General features: G+C 30.5%; 1 protein-coding gene across 5 annotated transcripts in view; it reads left to right on the top strand.

Annotated features, from left to right (window-relative positions):
• The window catches only part of LOC143073125 (phospholipid-transporting ATPase ID-like), a 68,186-nt gene extending 51,058 nt beyond the window's left edge, over positions 1 to 17,128 (top strand). For all 5 annotated transcript variants that reach the window (XM_076248452.1, XM_076248448.1, XM_076248450.1 and 2 more), the window contains exons 14-25: positions 168 to 330; positions 891 to 970; positions 1,323 to 1,424; positions 3,040 to 3,159; positions 3,873 to 3,970; positions 4,824 to 5,002; positions 7,092 to 7,375; positions 8,015 to 8,198; positions 8,593 to 8,816; positions 9,423 to 9,506; positions 10,622 to 10,867; positions 11,358 to 17,128. In XM_076248452.1, the coding sequence (XP_076104567.1) occupies positions 168 to 330; positions 891 to 970; positions 1,323 to 1,424; positions 3,040 to 3,159; positions 3,873 to 3,970; positions 4,824 to 5,002; positions 7,092 to 7,375; positions 8,015 to 8,198; positions 8,593 to 8,816; positions 9,423 to 9,506; positions 10,622 to 10,867; positions 11,358 to 11,969 (2,376 nt within the window). In that variant the 3' untranslated portion in view covers positions 11,970 to 17,128. The remainder of the gene's footprint in view (positions 1 to 167; positions 331 to 890; positions 971 to 1,322; positions 1,425 to 3,039; positions 3,160 to 3,872; positions 3,971 to 4,823; positions 5,003 to 7,091; positions 7,376 to 8,014; positions 8,199 to 8,592; positions 8,817 to 9,422; positions 9,507 to 10,621; positions 10,868 to 11,357) is intronic.

The following is a 17,128-nucleotide window of genomic DNA, read 5'->3' as shown; positions in this document are numbered from 1 at the left end:
TGAGATTTGGAGGGGTTTTGTCGTTGTTATACAGAACTTCTAAATATAATTTTTCTAAGTGAAAAGTTATGAACAGCGAAGCTTACTTTGTACAATTACTTTTCCCCTTAAATATGGTTCAAGTTCAATATATTGAAATTGAAATTCTGATGATTAATATATTTCAGAATACACCTAAAGTTGACCTATCCAGCAATCCTTATGCAGAGCCTAACTTTGAGTTTTACGATAGACAGCTGATAGAGAAAATGAGAGAAAAAGATTTTAAAGTGGAACAGTTCTTTACACTGTTAGCCTTATGTCATACTGTGATGCCTGAAACTAAAGATGGTAATATATTGGACTCAAAACATATTGGATATTTTTCATGTGATAGATTTTCAATGAAGTCCTGTATATTTAGCCATTAGATTTTCCATAAATTTCTGTGTATCTTGTCATTAGATCTTCCATGAAGTCCTGTGTATCTTGTCATTAGATCTTCCATGAAGTCCTGTGTATCTTGTCCTTAGATCTTCCATGAATTCTTGTATATACATGTATTGCCATTAGATTTTCCATAAAAATATGAACTTTGACAATTTCAAGTAGTACTAATTTAGTTTGTGTTTCAACATTAGATGACCTTTTCACATAAGTATGGCCTTTGCAACAGGAGGGGACATTCATGTAATCCAACACACAAGTTTATAGTCTATAACCATGAAGACAAAAATCAGGGAAATAATGATAATTTTAACAAATTATAGAGCAGAATACATGAATAAATAAATCTCTTTACAAGGAATGGATTCATAACTTCAATAGAACCAAACAAATTTTCGAATTAGATTATCATTAGTTATTTGTACTAACTGCATTTTATATTATTTGAATGATCATCATTTCAGACAAACTAGAATATCAAGCTCAGTCTCCAGATGAAGGTGCACTTGTGTCAGCAGCTAGAAATTTTGGATATGTTTTCAAGGTTTGTAATGTTAGTTATGTTAAATTTTGAATTCTGTGCTACCAAGGGGAACCAATTTTGGAAATGGAATAGGCACATCTAAGTTAACACGGTCATCTAAATGGATTGTGTTAATTGCGTAAAAGAAGCCTATCCTAGTCTCGTCCCAAATCGTTGTGTTAAAACCTTAATACCATATTTTATCTACAAAGTAAAGCAGCTAATGAAAATAATTATATATGTGCTTTAAATTTGAATTTGAATTTGATTGCATTAACTTTACTAAAGGTTATATACTATGTGACTCTTAATAACTAATATTGAATACTTTGAATTTCATTAGATTCAATGATTTTAAAATGACTATTTACAGTCTAGAACACCAACAACTATAACAGTAGAGATCCAAGGTGAACAGAGAGTATATGAATTGTTGAGTATTCTTGACTTCAACAATGTCAGAAAAAGAATGTCTGTAAGTTATCTTTTACATTTTTAGCTCACCTGACCTGAAAGGTCAAGTGAGCTTTTCTCATCACTTGGCGTCCGTCGTCCGTAAACTTTTACAAAATCTTCTCCTCTGAAACTACTGGGCCAAATTTAACCAAACTTGGCCACAATCATCCTTGGGGTATCTAGTTTTAAAAATGTGTCCGATGACCCGGCCATCAAACCAAGATGGCCGCCATGGCTAAAAATAGAACACAGGGGTAAAATGCAGTTTTTGGCTTATAACTCAAAAACCAAAGCATTTAGAGCAAATCTGACAGTAAAATTGATTATCAGGTCAAGATCTATCCACCCTGAAATTTTCAGATGAATCGGACAACCCGTTGTTGGGTTGCTGCCCCTGAATTGGTAATTTTAAGGAAATCTTGCTGTTTTTGGTTATTATCTTGAATATCATTATAGATAGAGATAAACTGTAAACAGCAATAATGTTCAGCAAAGTAAGATTTACAAATCAGTCAACATGACTGAACTGGTCAGTTGACTTCTTTAGGAGTTATTGCCCTTTATAGTCAATTTTTAACCATTTTTCGTAAATCTTAGTAATCTTTTACAAAAATCTTTTCCTCTGAAACTAATGGGCCAAAATTAACCAAACTTGGCAAAAATCATCTTTGGGGTATCTAGTTAAAAAAATGTGTCCGATGACCCGACCATCAAACCAAGATGGCCGCCACATCTAAAAATAGAACACAGGGGTAAAATGCAGTTTTTGGCTTATAACTCAAAAACCAAAGCATTTAGAGAAAATCTAAAGAAAATTTAATTGTTTATCAGGTCATGATCTATCTCCGCTGAAATTTTCAGATGGATCGGACAACTGGTTGTTGGGTTGCTGCCCCTGAATTGGTAATTTTAAGGAAATTTTGCAGTTTTTGGTTATTATCTTGAATACTATTATAGATAGAGATAAACTGTAAACAGCAATAATGTTCAGCAAAGTAAGATCTACAAATAAGTCAACATGACCAAAATTGTCAGAGAACTCCTTAAGGAGTTATTGTCCTTTATAGCCAATATTAAACAATTTTTCGTCATTTTTGTAACTTGTAAAAAATCTTCTTTTCTAAAACTATTGGCCAAATTTAACCAAACTTGGCCACAATCACTACTAGGGTATCTATTTTAAAAAAGTGTATAATGACCCTGCCTGCCAACCAAGATGGCCAACATCAGTAAATACAGTAACAGGTGAGCGACACAGGCTCTAGTTTTCTTTTAAGAAATATGCACCTTAATTATCTCCTGTGCAAAGTGATTAGGGGGGCAAAATAATACTGGGTGTCTGTCATTTCCATTAAGCCTTTTCACTAGTACAATTTTTGACAATTTTTTATGAAATGTATATCAAAGGGTATATGAGCAATGATTATGTCTTAGATGAGTATAATATCAGTGTGGGTCAACTATTTTTACACAAGTTATGTCCCTTTGAAATGTAAATTCTACAGGAAATTGTACAAAAGTTTGATATGTCATAGCACTGAGCATTACAACTTAACAAACCCTTATATTGTGTGACATCATTCTTACTATTATAAGATCATTTCTATCACACTTATTTTATTTTCTGTTGACAGGTTATAGTAAGAAGAGAAGGTAAAATACAGCTATGGTGTAAAGGAGCTGATTCTCTTGTCTTAGAAAGGATGGATCCAAAATGTGCTGATTTAAAGGAATTGACATTACACCATCTAAATGTAATTTTGTTAACATTTAACAAAAATAATTTAATATAGGTTGAGTTGTATTTGTGTTATCTGACCCTACACAAAAGCATGAAAATCACAATTCAGGGAGGATTTTTTGGTGGACATCAGTGCAAAACAACCATGTATCACATCCACATTTAATTTTTAAGTTATAATTTTAGTGTATCTCACCTATAATCGTGTTATCGTTAGCATGTAATCAAATTAAAACGCGTAAACCCCTAACATGTTAAAAAAAAACTGCAAAAGCTTGCTCAAACATTTTGACTTTCTTCGTCAAGAAAATTTTATTATAAGAAAAAAAAGGTAAAATGAACTTTTTTTAATTTAACATAAATTATTATCCACTAAGGCTCTTGTTATGAAAAAATGTTTATCAAAGCTTTTATTGTAATACCAATCTTCCTTTAATTATATAAATTAAACTGTAAAAATTACATTATAATCTGTAAACTAGAACTAAAGTTATAACACAGACACAACATCATACTATAGTACCAACAGAAAAACATTCTGTGGTTGATTAAAATTGCTGTACATGCTTCATTTATATACCCATCACATTGATTTAACTCTTACTCTATTAAACTATATTGAAAATATTTCAACATCAACCTATATATGATTTTGAGATATATTTAAAAATTGTTCAAATGATTTCAATGACACTGTTGTTGACTTAAACCACATTTTTTCCCCAGGAGTATGCATCAGAAGGACTTAGAACTTTATGTCTGGCAGTCAAAGATATTCCTGATAGTGTTTATGCTGATTGGAAGGAGAAACACCATCTTGCAAGGTATGGCAAGATTATTTTTTTTATCAAAAAAGGAGAGAAGAAAAACATGTTCACCTTTCCTTTATTACTTTTTTTTTTAAGTCTTCTGACATTTGTATAGCATTAATTCAATACAGCATTCTCTGACATTGTACAATTTATTTCTCATTTTCGTTCATTTTTCAACAATCACAATAATAGATGGAAGCAGAATTTGTGAAATAAAGTAATTAGATTTTACTTTTATAGCCCCTCCCCCTTAGGCAATAGGGGCATTTTGTGTTACCCTTGATGGTTATTCCATCTTTCTGTCCTGTGCACCTGTACTATTTTTATTTCCTTGCTTAACTTAAGTTTGCCTCATACAAAGTTTATGAAACTCATATGCAATGCTTAGAACCAGAACTCACAGACAGAGTTCAAATTTGGACATAGAGTCATTTATCGTTCTAGACTTATGCCCCTTTATAACTTGGAAACTTGCAATTTTTTTCATTTCCACACTCTTACTTAAGTTTGTCTCATCCAAATATTACGTAACGTATGCACAATGCCCAGAACCACCAAATGCACTAAGTTTGAATTTGGGTTGTGAGTCATTTACCCTTGTAGAGAAATTACCCTTTATAACTTAAAAAAATTGCAAACCTTGAGCAGTGGCATGTCCTCAGGCACTTATAACAACAGCTTCATATTCCAGTAAATGTCTTCTAATGAGTAAAAGTCTCATATCAAGAAATGTATGGGCCTATTCAAAAGATATAATTTTTCACGAAAAAGCAAGTCTATAAGAAAATATATTACCCATTGAAGATACATTACATTATGATAAAGTTTCTGAATGAATTACTAAAAGAATGAATTTATATTTCAGCACTGCTATGGATGACAGAGATGACAAATTACATGAAGTTTATGAAGAAATTGAGAAAAATCTGGTATTAATAGGTGCAACAGCTATAGAAGATAAGTTACAGGATGGGGTACCAGATGCAATAGCTAACTTGGCTCTAGCAGGGATTAAAATTTGGGTGCTTACTGGTGACAAGCAAGGTAAGAATGATATACCAGTTGCTCTGATATTACAATTAAGGTTTAATGTAGTAAGTTTTAAAGGAACAGGTTTAAAACAGGGTTGGCAAAAACCCGGGTTTTATGAGTATTGCCCAGCCCAGTGGGAAATACTGGGAAAACCCGGGTTTTAGTGGGTAATATTGGGCAATACTGGGTAATATAAAATATTTGTCTGAATTTTAAAGAGGATTCAGTGATAAACACAAATGCAATACATTTAATAAGATATTTATACCCTATTTTGTTAGTTTAGCATTTGTCTAGATTGGCAAACTGTAAATAGAAAGCAAATAAATCATTTTTTTTCAAATGAATATAGCTCCTATTAAGAATTAACAATTACATGTATTAAGAAACATCACATTTAAATAATGTATATGTACTGTCACTAATTAATAAGTAATTATTCAGATTAGAACACAGATTTGTTTATGTAACAATAATCAGTCCTTTCAATTTTTATAGGCATGACCCTGTAGGGTGTTTATTTAGCAATATGAATGTATAACAATTAAAATTAACAATTCACTTAAACACTGCAATAAAATGCATTTTTTAAAGTTTGGATTATTGAAATGAGAGAGATCCGTTTGCGCCAAAAATGCGTCCTTTTGCGCCACAACTTTTTTTCTCTAATGTTACGTTTGCGCCACATGTTTTAAAATTGCATGGTATCGTTTGCGCCAAAAATAAAACATACGATTGCGCCAATTAGAAGTAAAATGACTTCCCTACTACTTTATTTGGACTTGGAACCGGCAGGTTACACGGCAAATGTTTCCTTTTCTGAAATATATCTTCTTAGCTGCTGCATGGGTACTGCCCAATTTAATGTATAGTAGCTTGTAACTTCACTTTATTGTCCAAAAACACAAATATTGGAGGTTGAAATGCACAAAACAGTTCATAATAATACCTAATAATAATAAAGCCCATACGCATGGTGGGAGCACAGCACTGTGTCATTTACAAATGTAGCTAAAACATAATCAGCAAAACTTAAGCTTCTATTTTTTTCTTCTATTTTGGCATATCTTTATTAAATATTCAGCAAAGCAATAAGTTCTATTCTCTCTCTGTACATTGACTGTCTAATGCGTCTTAAGTAATTTCTCAAAGATGATCATCTTCATGGTGAAATATCTCCGAACATATGATACTTTTAAAGTAAAAAATAAGAATAAATATATATCAATCCTTAATATTTATAATAAATATGTGTACAGGTAAATTGGCGCAAATGAGTTCCGAATATTGGCGCAATTGATACATTTGAAAAACAAAATTTGGCGCAAATGATACCCATGAAAAACAGTAATTGGCGCAAAAGGACTGCTGCCATTGAAACAATACTTGGTAATTAAAAGGTATCTTTAAATGTGCAAATCTTGTATTCTGCCTACATATAAAATTAAGAGAGAAGAGAATAAAAGTGAATTTTCTAGAAATGACTGTCAATGGTTATCTGTATAAAAAGTATATATTTAGCTGTTATACTATGAAACTATAACAAGTCTTTACTATTTTGTGTTAAAATGGGCTTAAAAAATAATATTGCCCAGTAATGCCCACTATTACCCATTTCTGGGAGTATTGTCCAGCCTTGGAAAACCCGGGTTTTCCTGCCTGGGAATTCCCGGGTGGGTAATACTTTGCCAACCCTGGTTTAAAAGCGTTTCTACCAGCTGATGATAAATTAGCTATGATTTGGTTGTTTCCATAGCAGGCATTTGAAATATAGTTTTGTTTTTCTGATCTGTTCTCTTTAAGTACAGATGTATTATCAGTCTTTCTAAGTAAAATTTACATTTGAAATAGTAGAATATATCGTTATCACACACTCTGTGGAGTATATTGGTTTATCATCTTTTTATTAGTTTCAGTCTCTTTTCATGTCAAAAACTTAATGAACTCAAGCAAACAGATCAAAATAGGTAATCATAAAAATAAATGCAAATAACAGTAAATGGTAACTGAACTTGTTACTGAAGCACTGTTTACTTGCTCGTTTAAATTAGATGCAATAAACATTGGTTACTTATGTCAGTTGATTGTTCTTTTGTTTCAGAAACTGCAATTAACATTGGTTATTCATGTCAGCTGATCACAGATGAAATGGAGGAGATTTTTATCGTTGATGGAGAAACTTATGAATCAGTTGAAAAACAAATGAAAGATGCACTACAAAATATAAAGAAGATCAAACATGAAAATAAAACACAGAAGGAAGAGGAAGTAGGAGTGGCTTTTTCCAATGGTGGAGTTTATTATAATGGACAAAAAGCAGCAGACATCAGTCCTGACCTGCCTCATTCTGACGAATTTGCTTTGGTTATAAATGGACACAGTTTGGTAAGAATTAAAACATTTAATTTTATTTCAACTACACAAGAAGTATTGAATAAAAATTGACATAAAATATTCTTTGTATATACATGTACAAGAATACCAAACATATATTTTTTTTTATATAGCATAGTGTATACTAAGAATTTCTTTTGTAATGAATGTTATTTACTTAACTTTATAAATTGAACATATTTTTGCCAATCAACCATTAAACCCCTCACCCTTCCTCCTTCTTAGGATTTTATGTATACTGCTCTCCATGATACCGTCCATCTGTTGTCCTTTTGACAATATAAGAAAATTTTGTCTCATTTTTACACAAACTTTATCAGAGCTTCAAGAAATATGGTATCAAGCTTTGTGTGAGCATTTTATACTGTGACTCATTTGCATATTAATTCCTCACATCTTTTTTGTAACAGAATACTTTATAGCTTGTATAGTTTGGGTTTAATTAGTGAGAAATAGCTTTCAGTTAAGATTGTTTAATACAAATATGTGTTGAATCTTGTTGCATTATGAGATCAAGTGAATAAAAGTAAAAACTAGTGTTTAATCAGAAAACATGAATTCAAAGGTATTTTTAGAAGATGTGTACTACAAACTTGAAAACTCATAAGAAATGTCCTGTTGTATTTTCAGATACATGCCTTGCACCGAGATATGGAATTATTATTGTTAGAACTAGGCTGTTCCTGTAAAGCTGTGATATGTTGTAGAGTCACACCTTTACAGAAAGCTATGGTTGTTGATCTCGTTAAAAGGAACAAAAAATCTATTACTTTAGCTATTGGTGATGGGGCCAACGATGTCAGTATGATTAAAAGTAAGTTATATTGAAATTAAGGTCTACAGGTAGTTGGTGGATACAAAATAAGTGTACAATGTTAGTGCTGTTTGGAAGTACAAAAGATATGGCAAAGTATCTGTCCTTGATAAAATTAAGTTATAGTTAAGCATAATGGATGATATGATGATGTTACATATTATATGGTATTTATTTCATAATTATTTACAATCAGTAAAAGGTGTGAAAATCTACTCTTATTTGTGCAATTTATCATACTTGCTACCAGAAATTAAAATTCTTGCATTATTTGATTAACCAAGTAAGGCTGTGTTTTTTTTTTTTGCTCCTTACTGTTCAATGTTAATGTATGAATAACTGACCATTCTGTCCATCCCTTCAACCATAACATATATTATCTCTACATTTTTAGCTGCACATATAGGAGTTGGAATAAGTGGTCAAGAAGGAATGCAAGCTGTTCTAGCCAGTGACTATTCAATCTGTCAGTTTAGATACTTAGAACGTTTGTTGTTAGTGCATGGACGATGGAGTTATTTCAGAATGTGCAAATTTCTTAAATACTTTTTCTACAAAAACTTTGCATTCACATTGTGTCATTTCTGGTATGCATTCTACTGTGGATTCTCAGCTCAGGTAAGTCTTTATTTTTAAGTATGGTAGGACAAAAAGTGAAATAGCAAAAATACTGAACTCTAAGGAAAATTCTAAACAGAAAGTACCTGATAAGATGGTGAAATCAAAAGCTCAAATACATCAAACAAATAGAAAAAAAACTGTCTTATAAATGTGTAAGTGATTTCCAGCAAGGTCTGAAAATGCCAGATGTAGTGACTTTTACAAAAGATCTTCTCCCTTTAAACTATGTTACCAAATTTAAACAAACTTGTCCACAATCATCATTGGATTATTTAGTTTTAAATATGTGTGTGATAGAAACATATCATTTAAATGTGCAAATTGATTTATTTACCTCTTTTTTTAATGTTAGTAAAATAGAACTAATTATAAGTAAAGAAACATGGGCTGTATGTGGTTCAATAAAGAACATTTATCTGACTCAGATTGGGTATTGAGCAGATAAAGCTATAGAGCTTTCTTTAAATCTGCAAACATTGAAGAAGTTCAAAATTTATTTGGCATGGGTAAAAATTTCTTTGTATGAATAATCCTTCTAAATAAAGTCTCTACATCTGACCCTTGCTTAAAACTTGAGTGTAATTATACAATTCTATTTTCCAGACATTATTTGATCCATACTTCATCACTTTTTACAATGTAATGTATACCTCACTGCCTGTTTTGATGATGGGAGTATTTGATCAGGTAAGAAATACAAATAGATATTAGAAGATGTGGTATGAGTGCCAATGAGACAACCCTCCATCCAAGTCACAATTTGTAAATGTAAACCTTTATAGGTTAAAGTACGTTCTTCAAAATAGAGCCTTGACTCACACCAATATACATGGTTATAGTACATTTATTATAATTAATGAAAAGACATAAAAACTATTTATCACATATTTGTTACAAACACGTTGGGTTTTGCATAGGTAATAACCTCAAAATTGCCGAGGGTAAAAAGAGTAAATTGGTTATTGTGCCCTGATTCCAAATGACGTCACATGACGTAATTACATCCTTAACGACAATTAATAGCACTTTTGTAGTGAAATGTTTAAGATTTTACCTGTTATGTTTCATTTTACTTGTTATAATTGAACTTTTTTTCCCATTTCTAAAGAACTTAAATATGTGATAAATAGATTATAACAGGTCTTTTCAATATTGGCCCTGGTATCATCCCTCGACCCATATCGTCCCTCGGCTAAAGCCTTGGGCCGATATGGGAGTCTCAGGATGATACCAGGGCCAGTATGGAAAATGGCATGTTATAATCTATACATACATTTAAATTCTATATTAGATATACTTACCTTGCTAGCCATCACCAACTGAATAAGACCATTTATATTATAAAATAAATGATGTATGCAGTCGTGTATAGTTACCAATACAGTTTAAACAAGAATATGAATGCAGGAATTTTTTTAATTGGTTTTCAAAAGGAAACATTTGGTTGAATATTCATTTTTTTAAATATTGTAGGCTGCTGAAAATTGACAGCAAACAGTTTCTGTGCAGTAACTTTTGAAGAATTCAACCAATGCTTTTGATATTTTAATGTGCAGTTAAATTTAGGTCAAGTTAGATATACATTGTATTGCCATTTTTCACTTTTATCATAATCCAAGAACATGAATTGTTGTCTGGTATATTGGGAAATGACCTTGATAGATTGGAAAATAGGCACAAAATGTGGTAGATCAAACAAGCCTGAAAGTACTTTATGACAATGACAATGTATTTCATGTTTATACTTTAGGACAATGACAATGTATTTGATGTGTATACTTTATGATATATTTTATTTGTAGGATGTGAATGAATACTATTCCCTTCGTTACCCCAAGTTGTATGCACCAGGTATAGCAGACTCATTGTTCAATAAGAAAGTATTTGCTTGGAGTATTGCCGAGGGATTTATAACATCTTTAGTTTTATTCTTTATACCTTATGGTGCCTTCCATGATGGTCTTGGTAGCTCAGGAACAGATCTAGCAGATTCTCAATCATTTGGAGTTGTTGTAGCCAGTATTTTAGTTGTAGCTGTCAATCTGAGGGTAACTATATTTCTATTTATATATTTTGTAAAATGGGGAGTAGAAACCAAGTTGTCAGAAGTTGAAAACAGATCATACAACACTTGGTCTAGGTTTGAATTCTGAGGTTGTTTTTTATCCTTTATATAGCTGGGATGATTTCCTTGAGGGAAGTAAAATGAAATATGATAAATGACATGAGTGGATAATTATTATTGAGAAAACTAGTCATTTCATGAATTTTACAAACATAAGGCTTTGAAGATTTATTAGAATAGATGTAACTTGGGCAATCCTATTGATTATTTTATACATTTTTCTGAATTTGTACTGCTGTCCCCTTTATTTAACATAATGAATGGCCCATGATTAAAACTATGTTGCTTATTATAATATATCCAATCTCAACCTATTACATGGATCAGAATGAGAAAACATTATGCTGTAGTGGTAAATATAAATGATAAGTTAGTTGATACACTAATTAATATGATGTTTACTTCTATTTCAGTGTGGAATGGATACCTCTTACTGGACAGGATTTAGTCATGTTGTGGTCTGGGGAAGCTGTATCTTCTACTACTGTTTCATCTTAGCGTTCTATGCCCCAGTGTTCAACTACGTCTATCAAGGCGCTGCATACCAAGTTTTTGGATCACCTAATTTCTGGTTTTGTTTGTTATTAACAAATGTTGTATTACTAATGCCAGTTGTGGCTTATAGATATTATATGGTGGATATAAAGCCAACACTTTCTGATCGTATAAGATTAAAGCAGAGAATGACTGCTTCCAAGTCCAGATCTAAAGATCTCCATTTAAGGAGAGCATCAACAATGAGAAGGAGTACACGTTCTTTGCGTTCTGGTTATGCATTTTCACATTCTCAAGGTTTTGGAGAGTTAATTACAAGTGGAACTAATATGAGACAAAAAGATCCAGAAAATGTGACATTGACGAATGTAAAAAAAATTAACCAAAATAATGATCAGAAAATTGTTAGAAACTCTAATACAATTCAAAGTAGTCCCAGGAAAGAGACAAGCTCAATACTTCATGATAATCATAGTAATCATGAACATCATGATCATGATAAACATGTTTTATTTTGTGAAAAGTTATGATCATGTTTGTGAGACATTGTAATCACATTTGATCAAAATCATGTTCATGTAGTCATTATTTTTGTATTCAATGTTGATTGTTGCATCTTGTTATGTTCATATAATAGGTAGATGCCACTGAGTGCATTTTGCAGTAAGATATTAAATTTAACATTGTGAATTTGTTTTCCATTTTGGTTTATTTTAAAAAAAAAAACAATTGTCATATTTCCCTTGGCTGGAATTTTTCTTGGTTTTCTTAACTGAAGTTGAAAGAAAAAATACTGAAAGCTAAATATTTGAACTTAAGGTTTTAGTCACTTAAATTCTCATACTTAATACTTCTGTTGTACCTTAATCTGTATGTATTCTTCTTATGTGGGAGTGGATCCAGCCATTTTCAAAAAGGGGGATTCCCAAACCAGGATTAAGGAGGGGGTTCCAACCATATGTCCCCATTCAAATGCATTGATTCATCAAAAGGGGGAGGGGTTTCCAACCCCCAGAACCCCTGGATCTGCCACTGTGATGATATGTTATTACAAAAATAAATAAAACAGCTTGAAAAAGGCTTTATCATTAGCTCTGGTAATTTCACCAGCTTAAGATAGGTTGGGTTTAGATTTGCCCTTTGACAGCAAAAATTTTGTTAAAAAGGAAAACAAAGTTGATTAACTGGTATTTGACAGAAGAAAGTGATTATCCTCATTCCTCCTAAAAACAATACCAAAGCAAACATACAAATACAACTAATAAGTCTGTTTTTACACCATTAATGATGTATTGATCAATCATGGCATATCCTAAATATATATGATCCAACAAGATTGTAAAATATTTAAGTTAGAATATTGATTATGCTATAGATCAATGCAATTGGAATTTATTTTACGTGTATTGAAGATGATTGGTTGTGTAATTGTCCCATTTCCTGTCAGGGGAGCTAACTCATTGTGATATTAAAGATGTATATTTTATACATGTTGTTACAGTTGTTATAAAGTCATTGTTATTTATATATGTATGTAAATGTATGTAGCTGCTGAGCTCTCTAGTTTTATATATTCATGGTCAAATTAATTTTTCACAAATAAGTCCAATATTTATATATATATGTATATAATGTGCAAAGTGTTGATATATTATGTATATGTATAGAATATTTATTTTTAGAAACATAATATCAAACTGTTTCTGTAATAGTCTCAAGGAGGTTTCAGTTGTTGTGTATTGATCAATGGTATTATATACAGTGGGATGACAACAGAACAGCTGGAAACAGTTGATATATTTACCCATAAAACATTTTAATGTATTTTGTAAATGAAATTTCTATGCATTGTAAATTAATTTTTATTTTCATTATCTTCCTTTGTAAAGAAATATTATCGTATTCAATTATTTTTGTTCTATTGATTTTAAAGGAAGTTATATTTATATTCTTTCTATCATGTCTTGTGCATCAATTACTTTGAGAAATCCAAATAAATAGATTTGTTTTAATTGAAATTGTCATGTTTTTCTGTGACCTCTATATTCCTTCTGTTTGGTCTTCATCTAAAGGGTTAAAATCTTTATCTTACATCTGCTCGTAATATGTATAAGATTTGAACAATTTGAAACTGCATTTAAAAATTCATTTAATAATCATTTATGTGCATCCCTATGTGCTTTTTGCTCCTCATTCCCAGAGAAAATTGAAAGAGTAAGTTTTGTTCATGATTGCTTAATAGGTATTCTAAAGAGCTGAGTTTCGACTGACTCAGTTTTGAAAATTCAATATCATTATCTTACTTTCACTAGTGTTTTGTAAAAAAAATTATAAATTAAGTAATTTTTTAGGAGGATACATGGAGTCCTATTATTCAACTTGCTCAACTTATTACAAGAGTTAAAGATCAATTAAATTTAAATTAATGCTAATTAAAGTAGCTGTTTTGACATCACCACAATCATACAACTGTAACTTTCAGATTCTTTGTGCAGATTTAAAGCATTGTTGAACTCATTCAACTAGTTAGCAGAGGGGAGAAAAAATTAAAAAGAAAAATTAGTTTCGTATTTAAAAGAATATTCTCTCTTTTTATCCATTGAAATTTCAAGTCATTTATAAAGTTTCTGATATTTTTATGCCTGTTCATCTTAACTATGCAATTGTGTAGTAATATTTTTTTGTAAACAAAGATTATTATTTAATACAAATTTTAGATTTCCTGTGTTCTAATTAATAATTTATGTGCAGCTGATTTTTATGGTCATAAGACAAATTATTTGTCTACCCTTCATTCAATGTTATCATTTTTAAAGGACCATTTTACTTATAGTTCGACATTTTCTAGAAGTGGAGTTCATTTATATTCGAAAGCTTTAAATTAATTGTCACATGAAGGGAGACAACTGTCTTCCAATATTGATGTGAATTCTCTGCCTATTGAACATAATGGTATGTTGGCATCTGATTATAATAGGCTTTCCTCATTAATCTCAGAAGTGAGATCAAAGGAATATTCTATATAAACATATATGGGGCCTTTTGAATATTTCTGGGATGAAAAGAAAAGTATAAAATGCAAATTACTTCATACTTAAAGAAAACATATCAGTGAAACCTGTCTATAACCAAAAACATCTTTAAGATTGATCACCTTGTGAGGACTATAAATATAAATGATTAAAGCCTACATGTATGTAGAGCAAAGATTTTAATCTGAAGGACCCCAAATTTTGCTCAAATTGAGATGATGTTACTGGCAACTTAATTTGATTTGGTCTTTGACATCAACTTTTTGCTTTTGTCAATTGAGTAAAATATTGAGTTTCCTTCATAGTTGGACAAACCTGAGATTTGTGTATAGTTTATACAAGTATAATACCTACAGGAAATTAATTGCACATCCTGATAAACGAGTTCAAGATTGTAGTTTACACAGGTTTTGACTATAAATAGATTCACTGTATATGTAAGGTAATAAGTATCTTGTCTTTATTCAATTTTTATAAAAGACAGTCAATACATTTTTTGTGTTTAGGTAAATTTCCTCATTGTGTTTTTGTTGTTGAATTACATATCATCTTTGTTTTATGTATTGCCAAAGATCACATTCTTTCTACTCTGTGTTCATATTTATCCATGACTGTTTCCATGGCTATTTAAAGTCTCTATTTTAATATATTTTTATTATTGCTGATGAGGTGCAATATCGGTTTTTTTTTCTTTCTTTTAACTTACTTGGTCCTGAAATATTTATTAAAGAATTTAATATAACATTGATCCTATCAAACACACCAACCTTATCATATAGATCATTACAAGTAAGTTATTCTGTATGTGGGTCTGGATGGGGTGTCCTTCAATTCTTTATTCTGTATGTGGGTCTGGATGGGGCGTCCTTCAATTTTTTATTCTATATCATAATGAGTTATAATTATGTTGGATATATACCAGTACATATATTTCGGGAGATATTGTCTGTTGTTGAAAGACTTTTGACTTACGACTGTTCATAAACAAAACTTTACTGTCTTTTTTATATTTTGTTTGTTTACTATTTTTGCCATTAACAACTATTGTTACCATTAAGAGATCACCACCAAAGATTTTGCAAATGTTTATACAATAATTGAAAGGTATACATTTTTTTTGAAGTTCACAATTTCTGAATGCTTGTTCTTTCAGTTGTCAGCAAAATTGCATCATCATTTGTTCAAAACTTCACAAAATGGCATATTTCTGTTTTAAGGTGAGAAAATAAAACAAAGCATCTAGAAAAATAATATTTTTATGTATGATTGCTCACATAGTAAGTAATAAAAAAGATGATGTAGGTAAATTGTCCTTTAGCTTTTAAGAAATTAATTATTACTTAAAAGTTATAACTGTTTAGATTGTATTGCACTCAAAGTGATACCAAGAATATTCAGCATGGATATATTTTTGAAATGTATTTATAAATTTGTTTATATAATTTTGAATTCATTTAACTTACAACTTGAAGGTAAAATGTCAAGTACAGACAACTACTGGAAAGTCTACATGATTGTTGTATCACTTAACTAAAACTTAGAACTTACAATTTTATTTTGTTAACAAAAAATTTAAGACCAGTCTATTTAATCAAGTGTAATAAAATTAAAGAACAAAAGGATTTATGAATCTATATACAATTAATCTGTTTACAAAGGAAAAACAAAAAAGTCCACAAAACAATTAAGATTAAGATTAAAGAACTAAACCTGTATGAAACATATTCTTCAAAATACCATTGAAATATTTACACAAATTGAAACATTTTTTCATTTTCTTATCTGGTTATCTTTTATACCAATTTTATGCGATAATCCATTAGCTTTTAGACATCATGAAAAACTAGTCAGTTATCTACCAGAATCTTGTGATGAGGAGGTAATTAAATATCTACTGTTAATTACCTGGGCTCATCAGTTGGTCAAGAGTAGGTTACTGACATTGTATTTTAGTACTTAAGCAAATAGATTTTAATGATCTGATAATCATGAAATATATTGTACATACAATTTCTAGTCAGGCAGCAGTTCAGATGGCCTAGAATGTCATGTCATATTCATGTTATATGTTAAATAACCAGCATTTTGAAGTTGAAAATTAATGAGTGTTTTTAAGACAAACAATTGAAATTTTTTATTAAGAAATTTTGATATCATAAAGACAATTTAGGTTCATAATGGTTTATGTATACACTTGAAACCCATTCACTTTGAAAGATTTGAATCAGTAAAAAAAATTTATCTTGCACTGTGCTGAGAAATGCAATATTTCTTATTTTTTACAGACATACTCTGATTTCTTTTTTTGGTTACATGGCACATATAGAGGAACTATTTGTTTTCTATTCACATCCTATGAATATTTCTGTGACAATTCCTTTTTCATATTTTAGTTATAATATGCATTGAAAAATTTCTTCCATTTCATTCAGTACTCGTAAATTATAGGATTACTCCTTTTTCTTTATCACTCCTTGTTGTGATGACCACAAAACATTAACTCATTGTTTTAACTTATTTTACATGTTTAAACTCCTAATGTGAAAGTAGGGAGGAACTATTTTGTTACTTTATATGTAATTATTTGTTTTACACAGAAAAGCTATCTTTCTTTACTTCTGTTGCTTCTTTTTTTTTAATAAAATATATTTGACATA

Source organism: Mytilus galloprovincialis, chromosome 4, assembly GCF_965363235.1.
Source record: "Mytilus galloprovincialis chromosome 4, xbMytGall1.hap1.1, whole genome shotgun sequence".
In the NCBI taxonomy this organism is placed as follows: Eukaryota; Metazoa; Mollusca; class Bivalvia; order Mytilida; family Mytilidae; genus Mytilus; species Mytilus galloprovincialis.
Note: the sequence above shows the minus strand (reverse complement) of the source record. Positions and strands in the feature narration are given on the sequence as shown.